This window comes from Nuphar pumila, chromosome 14 (genome assembly GCF_984573655.1).
Source record: "Nuphar pumila chromosome 14, dmNupPumi1.hap1.1, whole genome shotgun sequence".
NCBI classification, from domain to species: domain Eukaryota; kingdom Viridiplantae; phylum Streptophyta; class Magnoliopsida; order Nymphaeales; family Nymphaeaceae; genus Nuphar; species Nuphar pumila.
In genome coordinates this window covers 52094852-52111926 of record NC_143262.1, presented here as the reverse complement: position 1 = coordinate 52111926, position 17075 = coordinate 52094852, and the positions used below count along the sequence as shown (strand labels likewise).

Below are 17075 nucleotides of genomic sequence, written 5' to 3'. Positions count from 1 at the left end.
TTTCATATCAATAAAGAATACATTTTTATTTTTATTTTGTTTCCAGTTATACCCTTTTTAAGGGTTATGCTTTAGTGTCATTCTTGACACTTGATCTTGTTAATCTAAGCTCGTGTTTCGAAGATCCCCATTTCATTTCAGAACACAAGTAGAAGGATCCTCCTGGAAGACATACATATTTTCCAGGCGTTCCCCTCTAGCGAACGTCTCATTCGTTTGTAGATCTTTGACATAAACAGAAGATGGAGTAAATTCAACAGAAGAATTGGTATGATCAACAAGCTTAGAAACAGAAACAATATTGTTTGTAATATCTGGGGCATAAAGAACATTGAACAGAAGAAGTGAGGATTTAGGCAAGGGGATAGAAACATTTCCAATGTGGGTGATGGAATGGTGGGACCCGTCTCCAGTAACGATGTTACTTTTTCCAAAATAGGGAGTTAAAGTAGAGAATTTACCCGCATTACCTGTGACATGAGTAGCTGCTCCAAAATCAATATACCACACTCCTTTATCATCACGCTTCAGATCAAGTTCAGACAGTGTTGCCAAGAGAAGCTCTTTCACATCGCCACCGAACTTTGAAGAGTTTTCCTTTCATCTTGATGAGCTCTCACCCCTTTGGAACTTTCCTTTGTTCTGCGGATTGTGCCAACAATTGGATTTTATGTGGCCTCGCTTGTTGCAAAGATAACAGGTGGGCACATTTTTTACATTATAGAGAGGTGAAGCATTTGGGATAGGTAATAGCCCACGTCCCCCTGGAGTACCTCGTCCTCGTCCTCTGCCACCACCAAAATTATTATCACCACGTCCCGGGCCAAAAGAAACCCCAGTAGCAAGAACCTGTCCACCAGTCTCATGAGACATCCCTTTCAGAGTCATCTCATATTGAAGTAATTTGGCTTGCAAGTCTTCAAATGATGGTAGATCAGGCAGGCATAACAAGGAAGTCGAGAAAACATGAAATTTCGGTCCCAATCCATTCAAGGTTTGTCTGGCCTTGTCTTTATCTGCCACTTCATACCCAACAACTGCAAGTTGATCACTGATGATCTTAACCTTATTCAAGTACTCCATGACGGACAAGGAACCCTTAGTCAGGAGTTGAAATTCACGCTGAAGAAAGGAGATTCTAGCTTCTGATATCTGAGAGTACGTCTTCACTAGTCTGTCCCATAATTCTTTTGCTGAGCATTCATCTGGAATTCCCACCAATACTTCTTGAGAGATAGTAGAGATGATAAAGGCAACTGCAACTTGATCGCGCTTCATCCAAATCTCATATTGGGGATTTGGAATTTATTGTATGAGATCAGCCTCATTTACATTCTTAGCTTCCTGTATGATAAAATCTGGAGGAGCTGGGATTGATCCAGTGAGATGTCCAGAGAGACCTTGACTTTTAATAAAAGGAAGAATTTGTCTTTTCCAAATCAGGAAATTGGAATTGGTAAGTTTTTCATAAATGAGTTGACCGAGAAAATTAGATGAGAGAAATGACTGAGAAGAAGAATTCATGGCTAAACCCTTTTTTTTTTAGATGTGCAATCAGTAGAACAGAATGAAGGTATCTGTAGACAGATCATGATGCAACAAGTCTCGTTTTTTTTTTTTTTTAAGCTCGAGTACTTACCTTGAACGAGAAATAATAGATCTGGTGTACAGATCCTGTAACGACCCCAACTCATCCCCTTTGAAAATGCGTAAATTTTTTTTTTTTTCTAAAACAGTGCGAAAAACTTCCCAAAGACCCAGGGTCCTCACAGTTCCAATTCCAACTGGATAGACATACACCACAAAAGAACTTGCAATTAACATCCATAACTAACCATTACCTTTATTCATGAATTAAAAACTAATCTCAAAAATAAAGTGTCTAACTCAAGTAACCACTGATGACAATAAGCAAATGACAAGAACACTAGACTGAAAAACCAAAATAAAGAGTCACTCTGTCGACAAAGAAGACTGTCAAAACTCGTTGTGACTCTCGCGCCCTCGCAGTAACTGTCGACTTCACTGATCACCTGTTCCCACGAAAAACCAATGAAGTAGGGTGTCAGAATCGAAATCCTGAGCACAGCTACTTCTTAATGAAACAAGTGAGATAAAGAGTAAGATGAGATATCATGGAACAATTGAGGGAAATACATACAAGACAGTTTATAGTATTTGGAAATTTATTCATGCAACAATCATAAATGCTAAACATGCAAAAACAGTAAAGCAGTAGCATGTATTAAAACTTCAGCATGCAACAAGAGATAACCATTCATCACCTACCATCATGTATTGATTAAGGGAATCATTAAAGGATGCATGATCTAATGCATAACAGGAAAATGCATGACTTTTGTGCAAATGCATGAATCATTTTATTATCTTCCATTTAGTCTTTTGTTTCCTTATGCATGCCCTATTAAATGCATACAACTTTAAGTTTCTCTTTTTAATTACTGTTGCCCGCGAATACACCAAGCGGGTACAAACCCCGAGGTTAAGTTAGGTTCCCAGGGTAGCTTAGCACACAATTTATATTTTATTACTGGGTTCCAACTTAGCCCTTGACCGAATCACCTTCGGAACATTAGACCTCCACGTCTAATGTCGGGGACACAAGGGACACCCCACGCCCACAAGTGTCACTTCCTTGGTACCAAAAACAACAACAGCTGTGTCAAACACACCACTCCCGGGTAAAGTGGCGAATTTTCCCTAAAACCGTGGCCAGGAGAAGGAACCTCAATATCGGGTTTAGGGGACCAAAATTAAGCACACGGAGTTTTGTATCCTCACAGTCTCCCCAAGACCGGATTTCTAAGATCCCCATTCTCCAGATAGGTGATCCCAGAAGGTATATTACACTGTGCTTTATTATTTCTTTTATTTAAAATTTAATTTCTTAAGTTTTGCAACATCATATGCAAAAAGAAAGATAAAAGCTCGCATTTACCTCGCGAGAGCCATCACAGGATTCCGGCCTGTGGAAACATATAGAACAGTGCAATAAAGTTGAAAATATTAATAAAGCATGATCTTTGCAGTGCATTGAAATGAATAAGGGAAAACAATTCCACAACTAGGGTTTACCAAACCCTCGATGATTCATTTTGATCACCGGAGCACTAATGCAAGAATCACAATCATATGAAATGTGTGCAGTGGTATTAACATGCCTGCAAGGTATAGTCATATATGTACCAAATTAATCCATTGATAATGAACATGAAATATGACATTCCCATATGCAAATTAAACTGCCCATGTTATACCCCTTTTTCCCGTGCATATGCATGGTATGCAAGCATCTTTGTGCAATCATTACTACATATGCCTTTAACCATGATTTATGTTGAGATGGGCAAAGAAGCATTCATGTATTTATGTATGTGCAACAACACATGTCAAATCCATCGATATGTAAGTACTCAAAACAAACTTTATCATGGAGTAATGTGTAAGCATGTTCCAACAGATATGGAAATCAAAATTTCAAGTACATGACTCATTCTTAAAGTTTATCATGCTTCAAGAGACTAACAATTCTAAACTTTACTAATCACACGACAGGCTCTGTTTTCATAATTTAACACACTTGTGTTACTAGCATGCTACAGTATCCACATGAGAAAAATTATGTATTTAACAGCCCAACCCAGCCGACCCTGTCGGCTGGGTCTGACAGAATATCCACAGGCCCAGCTTGGGCCTGTGTATGCTGTCAAAAAGTCCCACCTGTACAAAAAATTTTGTATCTAACAGCGCAGCCCAGCCGACCCGGTCGGCTGGGTCTGACAGGGTATTCACAGGCCCCTTTTGGGCCTGTGTAAGCTGCCAAGAAGCCCCTCCTGTACAGAAAAATTTTCTGTATAAAGTATACCCAAAAGTTTTCTCAAGGCCAAGGCCCAGGCCAGCACCCACTGACTGGGTCGACTGGGCCTGCCCCAGCCCTGCCAAAACCATCCACACACCCAGCCAAGCACTTGGCTGGGCCTGTCGGTTCGGCCAGCAGCTGGCAGTCAGCCGAGTGCCACTCGGCTGGCTGCCAGCCAGCCAATCCAACAGCCGATACTTCAACACAAAACAAATTTTAAAAATTATTATATATATATATATATATTTTTTTTTAAGGACAATGCCCAGCCCAGCCGACCCTGTCGGCTGGGTCCAATAGCATGTACACAGGCCCAGTTTGGGCCTGTGTATGCTGTCAAAAAGAACAACAGCATATCTGGTAAAAAAAAAGGATTTTTGATTAATGCATATATATATATATATATTTATATGTATATATATATATATATTTTTATACAACCATGCCCAGTCCAGCTGACCTTGCTGGCTGGGCTTAACCACATATACACAGGTCCAGTGTGGACCTGTGTATGCTGTCAACAACAACAGCCTAAGAACTATTTACGCAAAACTGCCTGTTAATTAATATCACATTTTTTTTTGTAAAGATGAAAACACCCAGCCCAGCCCAGCCGACCCTGTCGGCTGGATCCAAAAGCACAGACACAGGCCCAGTTTGGACTTGTGTGGGCTGTCACAAACGACAGCAAAACAGGGCACATAGAAATTGATTTTTTTTTTTTTGAAAGGAAAAATGAATACACAGCCGACCCTGTCGGTTGGGTCCGACAGCGGGTACACAGGTCCAGTTTGGACCTGTGTATGTTGTCAAAAACAACATCATACCACAGATTTGTGCAAAACTGATTTTCCTATTTTTTTTTAAAACACACACCTGCCCAGCCCAGCCGACCTTGTTGGCTGGGCTTAACAGCATATACACAGGCCCAGTGTGGGCCTGTGTATGCTGTCAGCAATCAACAGCATAACTTATTTTGCAAAAACTGAAATTTTCTTTTTTTTTTTTAAAAAGATACCCAGCCCAGCCGACCCTGTCGGCTGGGTCCAATACATGTACACAGGTCTAGATTGGACCTGTGCAGGCTGTCAAAAACAACAGCAAAACACCTATTTTGCAATAGTATATCATATATATATATATATATATATATATATATATATATATATATATATATATATATATATATATATATATATATATATATATATATATATATATTTCTCTGAAACAACAAAAATACAGCCTATACGAAACGGGATAACGGTGGAAATCGAGGGTCCACTGTTCCTCTATGGATTTCCATCAAAAGAAGCATGGAAAATTCAATCTTTACCCTATTTCTTATTCGTTTCAAGAAGAAGTACCCGTACCTTTTTGGAAAACAAAGGAGAATAGAGGTTGTGGAGGGCGTGTGGACTGAGCTTCGAAGCTTCCAACCTCCTCTTCTACCTCCTTTACTCCGCTTTGCTTTCTCCTCTTTCTCTCTCTCTCTCTCTCTCTCTCTCTCTCTCTTCTTCTTCTTTTCCGTGTTTTTTTTTTCTCTCCAGCCAAAAGAAAAAGAAAGAGAAAGGGCTGCCCCCCCCCTTCCTTCTCTTATTTAAAGCTGGAAACTCTTTAGTGAGTTTCCAGATTTGGGTCTCCCACATTAAGGAGTTTCCCAAAATTCCTAGACTCCTTCACTAATTAACATTTGGTTGACTATTTGACCTCCTAATCCTAAAAGGTATGGAATTCTCTATACCCTTTTTAATTAGGGAAGAGGGCTAACCCTAAACCCTCTTAACTCTATTCCCGAAATAAATAAAATCATTAATTTAATAAATATATTTTTTTGAATTTACTTATTAATAGGTATTCAAAAGTTCCCAAAATTGGTCATGTTGACCCTGGAGACTTTTTATATAATAATAACCCCAATTTAAAGCTCCCAGCTGAATTTAAAGTCATAAAAATGTTAAGCTTGGATTTTGGATCGGATCCGGATCCAAGATCCAAGATCCAAGATCCAAACCCATACTCATACAAGATTTGGATTAAGACTTATATCCATTCCAGATATTTGTACGACCTAACTAGGACCCAAATCCATAAAAATTTGGATCCTATACCTTGGATTCAATCCGATCCAATTTCGGATCCGTTCCAACAAACTGCTAAAATTTTAGAAAAACGTGATTTCTGGGCCAACCGGAACTCGGATTTGAAAAAGTAAAATACCATTGCACTCAGAATTTCGAGACGCATCCAATGATATATTACATGAATATCAAATTCCGAATTTCGCCCGAAAATAACCCGGATGTCGCTTGAATTTCGCTTGAATTTAAAGGTTGAAATTAAAACTCTTTGCCACACTTCGATTGGCTTGCCTAGACCCTGATGCTAAGACTTGGGTTAAACCCAAACTCTAAGACCTTGGTCTAAAACTCGAGCCTCAAACGATTTCCCTGCCAGACTTAGCCAAATTTCCAAGTCTTCATGAAGCGACTAAGATCTGAAAACACGAGATCTTACAGATCCAATATGATTTCAAAGTTGCATACGTAAGATTGCACACAGCAGTAACAAATGTAAAAAGGCAGCAAGATAAAATCGAGGATTAAGGAAGAAAGATAGATAGAGAAAGGTAAATCTAAAAGGAAATTTTTAGACTACAGATCTGATTCTAGCCAGTTATCAGATCTGATGCACAGATCTGGGAAAACAAAACCCGATCCAACAGACAAACCCGATATGCAAGAGTAACGTGAAAAGAATCAAACAAAGCAACACAATTTGGGGCAAGAATAAATCAGTAGGCAAAAAATGACGTGAAACTGATTTGGGGCAAGAATAAATCAATTTCAGGAAATAGGGTAGTCGTGAAATGGATTTGACGCAAACCCAAAGAAGTTTCAGTAGGCAAAGATATCGTGAAACTAGTTTAGCACAAACCCAACTTGGTTACAGAACTGAAGAGCAAAATCGTAATCCAGAGAAAACAACTCAGTTACAGATCTGAAGAACAAAATCGTAATCCAGAGAAAACTGGAGAAGAATAGAAGATGGAGTAAATATTAAAGACACAGAACAACAAATGAATAGAAGAGAGATAAGAAGGAGGGTTAGGTCTCTTAGGAACGTACCTGCTGGAAACCTTCAGCCCTTGGATCAGAGCCGCTCTGATACCATGTGAGAATAGTCCAGAGTCGATGAACAAGAAGCCGCAAAGGAGAAAGTGAATGGGGCTGCAACTAATCACGTCTTTTCCATTCTGGAAAAATCGTGATCTCTTCGATACTTATAATGTAAAACTTAATACATGACCTAATACATGGCTATATGACACAAATAGCCCTAATAAGTTACAGCATTTACAAGTTTGTCCAATATCAATTAGACATGTTACATAAGGAGAGTTTGGATCCGGGTCTGGATTCAAACCTTAAGTACAAACACAAGTGTACCCAGTCTAATAAACTTACTGTATACTATGATGCAGACTAGGCAGAAGATCCTGATGAGCAAAGGTCTACATCAGGATATTGTGTTTTTATTGGAAGAAATTTAGTCGCTTGGAGTAGTAGAAAACAAAAGGTTGTTGCTAGATCAAGCACTGAAGCTGAGTATAGATCAATGGCTGCCGCTACTGCCGAAGTCACATGGATCAGGCATTTACTAACTGAAGTGGGAGAAATGATCTTTACATCTACCTTGTTGTGTGACAATCAAAGTGCTCTCAATATGTCATTCAATCCGGTGCATCACAGTCGCTCTAAGCATATTGAGATCGACCAACATTTTGTGAGACAAAAAGTTGAAGAAAAAGAGATCCAGCCTGAGTTTGTCAATACCGAAAGACAAGTTGCAGACATTTTTACAAAAAGCTTGACAAAAGATCGCTTTTGGCTGCTTAAAGGCAAGTTGTTCATGGTTCAAAACCATGATAAACTTGAAGGGGGGTGAAAAAGTGTGTACAGGGTCTGGATATCATACCAGACCCGAGTTTCTTTTTACTATATAGTTTTACTTCATTCTGGGTCTGGATATTATCCCAGACCCGGACCCACACTGTACATTTAAACATATAAATACATTGTTTAGGTCACGATTTCATTATCGAAATCGTGACAGCCACAGCCCCTTCTCCTTCTCCTTCTCTCAATACAGGTTCCAGAGGATTCTAATAGTTATTAAGTTTTCCGAAAGGAAAAGTTGCACACAACAGACATCTAACTTTTTATTCTTGATCATGTATAATTTGAAGTTTAAATGAGATGAATAAAGAGGATCACTTTGAAAGTCCACATATGATAAAACAAAAATGTTCCAAAGACCAGTAGATTACAGGAAAAAAAACTCAATTATTCAACTTGTTTTGCCTTTTATTGAGAATGATAGGATAGAAAAAAAACAGCTACAATATGGCATGCTTAACAAGTGCAAACTCAATAAGATGCACTTTTTTTTGCATTTAGTTTTTTGTGGAATACACAACTAAATGATGTCCTATTGATATGCAGATTTCACATAGGTGTTGTTTTCAAGTTCTGGTTGGTTTGCCCAAAACGTGTAATACTATTGCAAACAAGAAGAGAAGAACATCAACTACCAGTGGTGCTGATGAGGAAGTTGAGATACAAAGGAAGTCAATGGTCTAGCTCCAACACCATAGTATCAGAACCAATTGAAAACCTTCTCAAGCATATAATGAAGCAACAAATGATAAAAATCTATGTAGAACATCTACAATATCATAGCTTTCAGGATTTTAATTTTAATTGCCAAACAATTATGCTCTTTCAAAGTACATGGAGTATATTTTACTTGATGTCTTAGAAGATTTGGATGAAGAATTATCGACTATTAATTGCTGCAATACATTGTTTATTCTCATAGACTATTTTACTTTATTTATTTTTAGTTGTTATTTTTTAGCTAGTAGTCTTTTAGAAGTACGTGAGAATATGTATATTAACATATGATCCCTAATGTCATACTCACTATTATGCAGGGATGCCATGCATGGTTCATAAAATTTATATAATAGTGTTATTTTGATCATGTGGAGTGAATTACTTGTTGTATCCTTAACTTTTTTGTCAGCAATTTTGAGTTTATTTGACATTGTTGTTTATCAAAATTAATTCCATTAATTATTAAACTAGATTCTTATATAGGTTTTGTTGCATCATGAATCTGTCATTATGATTATTCCATGTATTTTGGAGAATCTTTAGCTAAACTATATTGCAATTTTTATTTTACAATTTCTTTTAATCTCTTTTCTCCGTTTTATGTATGCAGCTTAATTAAATCTTGAGGCTAACGCCATGTTTCAAATGACCAAGCCACCTTGCCTCTGCCTGAAGAACATGAACTTTTACAACTGGTATGGTTGCCCTCAGATAGAAAGTCAGAATTTAAACAGAATTATATTGAAATTAAGGGTCTATTCAAATCAGTGTCACCGATATCACTGATATCTTGAAAATATCGCGATAATATCGGTGATTTAAGGTGAGCCGATATTATTGGAAATATATCACAATATTTTCAAAATATTGTAATAATATCATGATATTTTTGGGAAAAAAAACTCATCTTTTTATACTTCAAACTTACATTTTCAATTTTTGTTTCTTTTATATTTTAAACATTTTAAAACTTGTTTTTTTTATATTTTTGCAAGAAAAATAATGCAAAACTTATTATTTTCTCATCCTTTTTATTTTTTTATTTTTTAAACTCCCATATTTTCCCGAAAAAGACCCTCGGTGAGAAATTTCCTTGAATGATATAGGTGACTATGATTCTAGTTAGGGATGCAAATGTGTTAGGCCTGTTGGCTTACCTACCCAAAGTCCGAACCAGATCTGTAACTATACTGTTGACTTTAGATAGTATATATCTGAATCTGAGTTGGATTTGAAACAAATAATCTCAAAAATATTTTGGATCTAGGTATCATGTAAATGTATGTAGTTGGATCTGGATCAGGTTGGGTCCAACACAACCCATTTTATCTTCCGACTTGAAAATCATAGATTTTAGATGACTTTGGCAAATTCAGTACAACCCATAACTGGATCTGGAACACCATCATGAGATCTGAATAATAATGGATATGAAATTGGACTTACTCTCAAAAAAAACAGATATAGCATTGAGTCAAGGATGACCTAACCCATACGCAGCTCATTTTCTTCCCTAATTCTAATTTCATTTTAACAGGTGGAGGAAGAGCAAGAGGAGAGAAAGAAAACCAAAAAAAAATGAAAGAGAGAATCCTTCACACCTTCAAAACAATGCATGATTCTGTCATTGATTGAAAGTAGAGTATAAAGACACTCACCTTTTGTAGCAGTATCATGCCTTGGTGAAGATTTCATCAACAATAGACATGGCTCACTTGATATTCCCAGAGTCTCTGAGAAAAGCAAGCAAATTTGAATTCCACATCAACGACCTCCAAACACATCTCAGAAATCTTTTCATATGCAAGGAAGAGGCAAAATCACATCCATTTCTAGGGTGCTTGCAATAACTCCCTGATGTCATATCCTTGGATCTGTGAAAATGAAGAATTTTAGGTTTCAGAAGGAAGGTAAATGAGCTAAGGATGCTTCCAGCAGCTTGGACTGGTTTACAAGCTTGTCCATACACCATAAAAGGCTAAAAAACAAAGGTTAGGCTTGGTTACCAAGCATGATAAACTAAAGACCTGAGCTCTACATCCAATTGCTCAGCTTAGTCAAGTTCATCAACATATATGGTATATATGACATTTTAATAAATGCAACTTCAACCAAGCAGACAAGGCTTTTTCCTTATCACCACATATTGCAGGCTACATTCCACTGCCCTTTACCTGCCTGATGCTTTTTTTTATTCCTTCATTTCCCCTTCTAATTAACTTCTTATCTTGATCCACACTTGAACGTAAGTGACACGCTGCTCAAGCTCGAGCTTGCAGTTCATTGACCTAAGCTGGCCAAGCAGCCCACTACCCAGCTTGGCTGGCTTCTTTGTACCTTCAAGTGAAGAACTACCTTAAGGATGAGGCCAGGTTTAAGAAAGGTATTCAGTATTACTTGTTGCCATTGGATCATCCCATTGCTGTGTCACTCACTATGTCACACGGACGCTTCTAACAGGGCACTGCACCCATGTCGCACCCACACCCAGGCGGGTGCGACACTTGGACACAGCTTCCTTTGTGTTAGGTGAAGTCAACCACACGGAGGTCCATTTCTATCCAAAAGTAGATTCAATTAACCCTAATCAAGCCCATTTTTATCTATATTATACATACAAATACATACAAAGGCACAGTGTTAACTTAAAACTGTTAAAAATTATATATATATATATATATATATATATATACTCCCCTGCACCCAAGTTTTTTTAAAGTGCAACATCGCCGCATCCTCACCCATACCTGCACCTATGTGACATAGGTCACTCATATTTAAAAACTGCAGTTTGACCAAGGATTCATGTCGGATCAAAATGACACGGCCCTTTGAGTAAATTGAGTAATCAAGTGGGTTAAACTGTATAACCTTTCTAAATAGGTTAGCATTGTTGAAGTGCATAACTTGCTTCAGTAGTTGATATTAGTGGCAGATGTTCCTAAGCTGCCTGCCAATGGACTCCACACAGGTTGGACAAGTCCATGAGTAACCTATGTCACAGGGATTCGTCCAGTTGGGTGTGTTAAATATGTATATGTAAATGGATATATTTCATGTACTGTATTGTACCACTGTACTGTATTATACCACTTGTACAGCATACTGTACTGTATTGTACCACTGTACTGTATTGTACCACTTGTACAGCATATAAATATCAATGGAAAGGGGAGAAGATCCTATTGCCGCCCAACATTTTTTTCTCTCTTCCCTCTTACCTCTCTCTCTATCTCTTGCTACGATAGTAAGGTGACTCCCACATCTGATTTCTCACATGGTATCAGAACCAAGGGCGTGGTAATCACGATCATCTGGAAGGCCCCTAAGGACCTTGACGTGCGTTTTTGGGCGTTCTCAAGGAAAGTGTTTTTTCCATCTTTTCTCTGTTGTTTCTCCGTTGAATCACTATATTTCGACGTCGTTTCTTCATTTCCTCATATCGTGCATCTTTTCCTTCTTACATATTCTGTTATCCCCAATTTTATCAACCCTAATTTCTGTTTTCCCCAAATTTGGGAACCCTCATTTCTCAAAAGTGCCTCTTTTCTCAAACTTCTTGTGATTTCTTATCTATTTCTTGCAATATAGTTGATAAATCGTACATTCTGCACGATTAACTGAAAAATCGTGATTTCCAAAACTCAAAAATTTCTGTCCGTACGGTTCTGTCCGTACAACCTACGAATTTCTGTCGTGCTGTTTGATTCATCCTTGATCTTCTTCCTTATGGATTCTAAAATCAGCCCCGGATTTCTTTCTCAACTTGTTTCTCACAAATTAACTCATGATAACTACTTACTTTGGAAACGCCAAATTCTGCCGTTTATCCGAAGTCATGGTCTTTCCGGGCATCTGGATGGGGGATCACCCGCCCCACCTATGACTATTACGCAAGAGGTAACTGGTAATGATGGGAAGGTGAGTTGCATTGCTATTCCAAATCCTGTGTATGATGTTTGGTTTCAGAAGGACCAATCTGTGGTTGCCTATTTGACTGCCACGTTATCTGATCGTATATTACAAACTATCTCTGACCATTTTACTGCTACAGAACTATGGAGACATCTTGCTCACTCTTATTCATAGGTTTCTGAATCACGTGCACTTCAACTGAAATGGCAGTTCCAATCTATGCGAAAGGGAACTAAGACCATTACTGAATTTCTAGGGGATATCAAAATTATCATTGATCAGTTGGCCGCTATTGGATATCCTGTTTCTGACAGAGATGTTGTTCAGCAGGTATTGGGAAGCCTTGGGCCCCAATATCGTATGTTTTGCACTGCATTACAGGTTGCCTCTACACTTCCATGCTTTGAGGATTTACAGGCCAAACTCCTACAGTATGAAGTTAGTTTGACTCAAGATCATCTTATTGATGATCCTCATCCTGTCATGTTTACATCTGGGTCTACCTCATTTCGTCCACCTGCTGCTCATATGGGCCGTGGAGGACTCCTTCCTACTCCTACTGCTCCACCTGCCACTAGAGGTACCCGTGTCCCTACTTGCTTCCATTGCAACAAGCGTGGCCATGTGAAAGCAGATTGTTGGCACAACCCACAGAATCGCAACAAGGCAGGGAGGCCAGGACCAAGAGCTGAACAGATGAATGTTAGACAGTTTCAGGGGCAGCCGCTGGGAAATTTTCGAGCACATCAGGGTACTGATCAGGGACAGAGTGCAGGGTTGCCACATGATGTGCAACAAATTCTGATGACTGCATTTAACAACATGAATTTGCGTCAGAATGATGATGGAGTTTGGTATATTGATTCTGGAGCAGCCGCACATGTTACTTCTGATGCAGGTAAACTTTCCAACATGGTTCCTTATATTGGCACTGGCACTATTGTCATGGGAGATGGTTCCCACCACCCTATTTCTCATACTGGAAATGCATCTCTCTCTTTGTCACAATCTACACTACCATTGAAAAATGTCTTACTCACTCCTGCCATTGAGAAAAACATTTTACCTGTTTCTAAATTGGTTGATGAAACAAATTCATCCATGGAATTTACTCCGTCTTCTGTTTGTCTTAAGGACCTTCGAACCAAGAAGATGCTCGCTAAGGGTGAACGACGCGGAAACATGTACGTCTTCGAAGCAGCCCCCGGGACTTTGAAGACGTCATCTACCGTGACTCCATCTTTTCCTGCTTATTTGAGTCAGTCTTCTTCTGTTATGCAATGTAATAAGCCAGTTTCTTGGCATCGTCGGTTAGGTCATTGTAGTCAAGGGTTCCTTGACAAATTGTCTTCTCAGGGTTTTATTCCCAAAGTCAAATTAGATCATAAGTGTCCTAGTTGTAATGTCTGCAAGAGTCATGTACTTCCCTTTCAAAGTATCAATAAAAGAGCTTCCAAGCCATTTGAAATTATTCACTCTGATGTTTGGGGCCCAGCTCCTGTTTCATCTCTATCTGGCTCTCGTTATTATGTGTTATTTCTTGACTCTTTCACTCGTTACACTTGGATTTACTTTATGAAATCTAAATCTGAAGTGTTCAAACTTTTCAAACAATTCCATGCTCTTGTTCAGAACCTTTTCAATTCAAATATCACTTATTTCCAGTGTGATGGTGGTGGAGAATACATATCTCATGATTTTAGTGAATATTTAAAAGACCATGGCATCACACGTAACTCCTCTTGTCCTTACACTCCACAACAGAATGGAGTAGCAGAACGTAAGCATCGGCATATTGTTGAAACCGCGTTAAGTATAATGCACAATATTGATATTTCTTTCTCTCTTTGGACTGAGGCCTTTCACACTGCAGTGCATATCATTAACAGGTTGCCTATGGAATTATTAGGAGATCAGTCTCCTTATTATTTGCTTCACGGTTCTCACCCTTCTTATGATGATTTGCATGCTTTCGGATGCATTTGTTATGTCCATGTGGATCATTCTTTACGTAACAAGTTTCAGGACAGAGCAGTTCAGTGCAGATTTCTGGGATATGCCGATGGGTATAAAGGATATAGATGTTATGATCCTATTTTGGGTAAGATTAAGGTGTCTAGAAATGTTGTTTTTGATGATGACCATTTCAGCACTTGTGATACTTCTCAGGTATATGAGCAAACTACTTATGATCCATGGCTTTGTGATACTTTGCTATATGACTCTATCAGAGATCCTGTTGTTGATGAACCAATTCAGTTTGAAGCAGACAACTCCATCATCCAGGATGCACCTTCACGGTTTTCAGGTTTGGTTTATGCCCGTCGAGGAGCCCCTCCAACTCCATCTCACGAGGCTCCCCCTCTTCGACGATCCACACGTGAAAGGCATCCTATCCATCGTTGGGTTAGTTACAACAATTTTTCTCTTGACTTTCAGTTGTTTCTAACCAATGTGGCCAAAGAGAAAGAGCCGTCTACTTTCCATCAGCCAGCCCATTCTCGAGCTTGGGTTGAAGCTATGAACGAAGAAATGGCAGCACTTCATGAATGTCATACATGGGATATTGTTCCTCGACCTGTTGATAGAAATGTTGTTGGTTCCAAATGGGTTTACAAGATCAAGCGTAAACCAGATGGTAGCATTGAAAGATATAAAGCTCGCCTTGTTGCACGCGGATTCACACAACAATATGGGCAAGATTATGAGGAAACTTTTAGCCCTGTTGTCAAAATTGGCACCATTCGTGTGATCCTCACTTTGGCACTTCAGCATGGTTGGTCTCTTAGCCAGTTGGATGTCAAGAATGCGTTCCTACATGGGGACTTGAAGGAAGAGGTGTATATGGAGCAACCTCCTGGATATAGTGAACATGATGCAGCTACATGGGTTTGTAAATTGAGAAGGTCTCTTTATGGTTTAAAACAGGCATCTCGGTCTTGGTTTGAGAGTTTCTCCATGGAAATTCAGCAGCATGGCTTTTCTAAGAGTATACTTGATCATTCTTTATTTATGTATAAGAATGATCATGTTACTACTTGGGTTCTTATATATGTTGATGACATCATTATCACTGGGAGTGATGATGCACATATTGCCTTGGTCAAGTCTTTACTCATGGCCAAATTTAAGATGAAGGACTTAGGCCCATTGCAATACTTCTTGGGAGTTGAAGTCGATAGGCAAGATGATCGACTCACTCTAAGTCAACACAAGTATACTCTTGACATTCTTCACACCACTGGTATGATTAATTGTAAACCTCTCAGCACCCCATCTGTCTTAAATCATAAGTTTAGTGCAAAAGAAGGCCAATTATATCATGATTCCACTTTATATCGCCGCAGTGTTGGTATGTTGCAATATCTTACATTTACAAGACCTGACATTGCTTATGCTGTAAATCAAGCATCTCAGTTTATGCATGCTCCCACTGATTGTCATATGGAATGTATTAAGCGTATTCTCAGATATCTGAAAGGGACTATTGGAGATGGATTGCTCTATCACAAAGATGAAAGCTTCACTACAGGACACCGTTTACTTACATATTGTGATGCAGATTGGGGTGGGGACCCTGATGAGCGTAGGTCAGTTTCAGGATATTGTGTTTTCATTGGCCCAAATATTGTCACTTGGAGTAGTAAGAAACAAAAGGCCATTGCTAAATCCAGCACTGAGGCAGAGTACAGGGCAATGGCAGCAGGGACAGCTGATGTCACTTGGGTACGGCATCTTCTTCAAGAGTTGAATGAACCCATCTCTTCCTCTCTGCTTTTATGTGATAATCAAAGTGCCATTAATATTTCTTTTAACCCTATTCATCATTGTCGCACGAAGCACATTGAGATTGATCAGCATTTTGTTAGACAAAAGATTGAAACAGAAGAAATTGAGGCTTCGTATGTCAGATCAGAAGACCAAGTGGCAGACATCTTCACCAAAGGATTGGTTAGTCATCAATTTTGGTTACTTAAGGGCAAGTTGAGCATGATTGAAGATCATCCTCAACTTGAGGGAGGCTGTTAAATATGTATATGTAAATGGATATATTTCATGTACTGTATTGTACCACTGTACTGTATTATACCACTTGTACAGCATATTGTACTGTATTGTACCATTGTACTGTATTGTACCACTTGTACAGCATATAAATATCAATGGAAAGGGGAGAAGATCCTATTGCCGCCCAACATTTTTTTCTCTCTTCCCTCTTACCTCTCTCTCTATCTCTTGCTACGATAGTAAGGTGACTCCCACATCTGATTTCTCACAGGGTGCTGCACCCGTGTCAACACGACATGACGCGGGTGCAGCACCCGGTGCAGTCAAACCAACCCTGGGTGCGGTCAACGCACCCAGGGTCTTAAGTGTCCAACTTTTGGACTTTAAAAAAAAAATTGCCAGGAGGATTAGGGCAAAAACATTTTGCCCCCTCCTCTTCGCCATCTCTAACCCAGCAGTGGCAAGGCGACCGGTCCAGCGTGGCGATTCCGGCACGGCGAGGAGATATGTCTCAATTCTCTTTCTCTCTCTTTCTCAATCTCTCTCCCGTTGTCTCTCTCGCACTTCTCAGCTAAACCCCTGCCCCCCTCTCT

The 17075-nt window shown here is 39.1% G+C and overlaps 1 protein-coding gene across 2 annotated transcripts in view; it reads right to left on the bottom strand.

Annotated features, from left to right (window-relative positions):
• LOC149816813 (CAAX amino terminal protease family protein) overlaps positions 1–17075 on the bottom strand; it is a 225456-nt gene that overhangs the window by 89220 nt on the left and 119161 nt on the right. For both annotated transcript variants that reach the window (XM_089986587.1, XM_089986586.1), the window contains exon 10: positions 10218–10433. In XM_089986587.1, the coding sequence (XP_089842713.1) occupies positions 10392–10433 (42 nt within the window). In that variant the 3' untranslated portion in view covers positions 10218–10391. The remainder of the gene's footprint in view (positions 1–10217; positions 10434–17075) is intronic.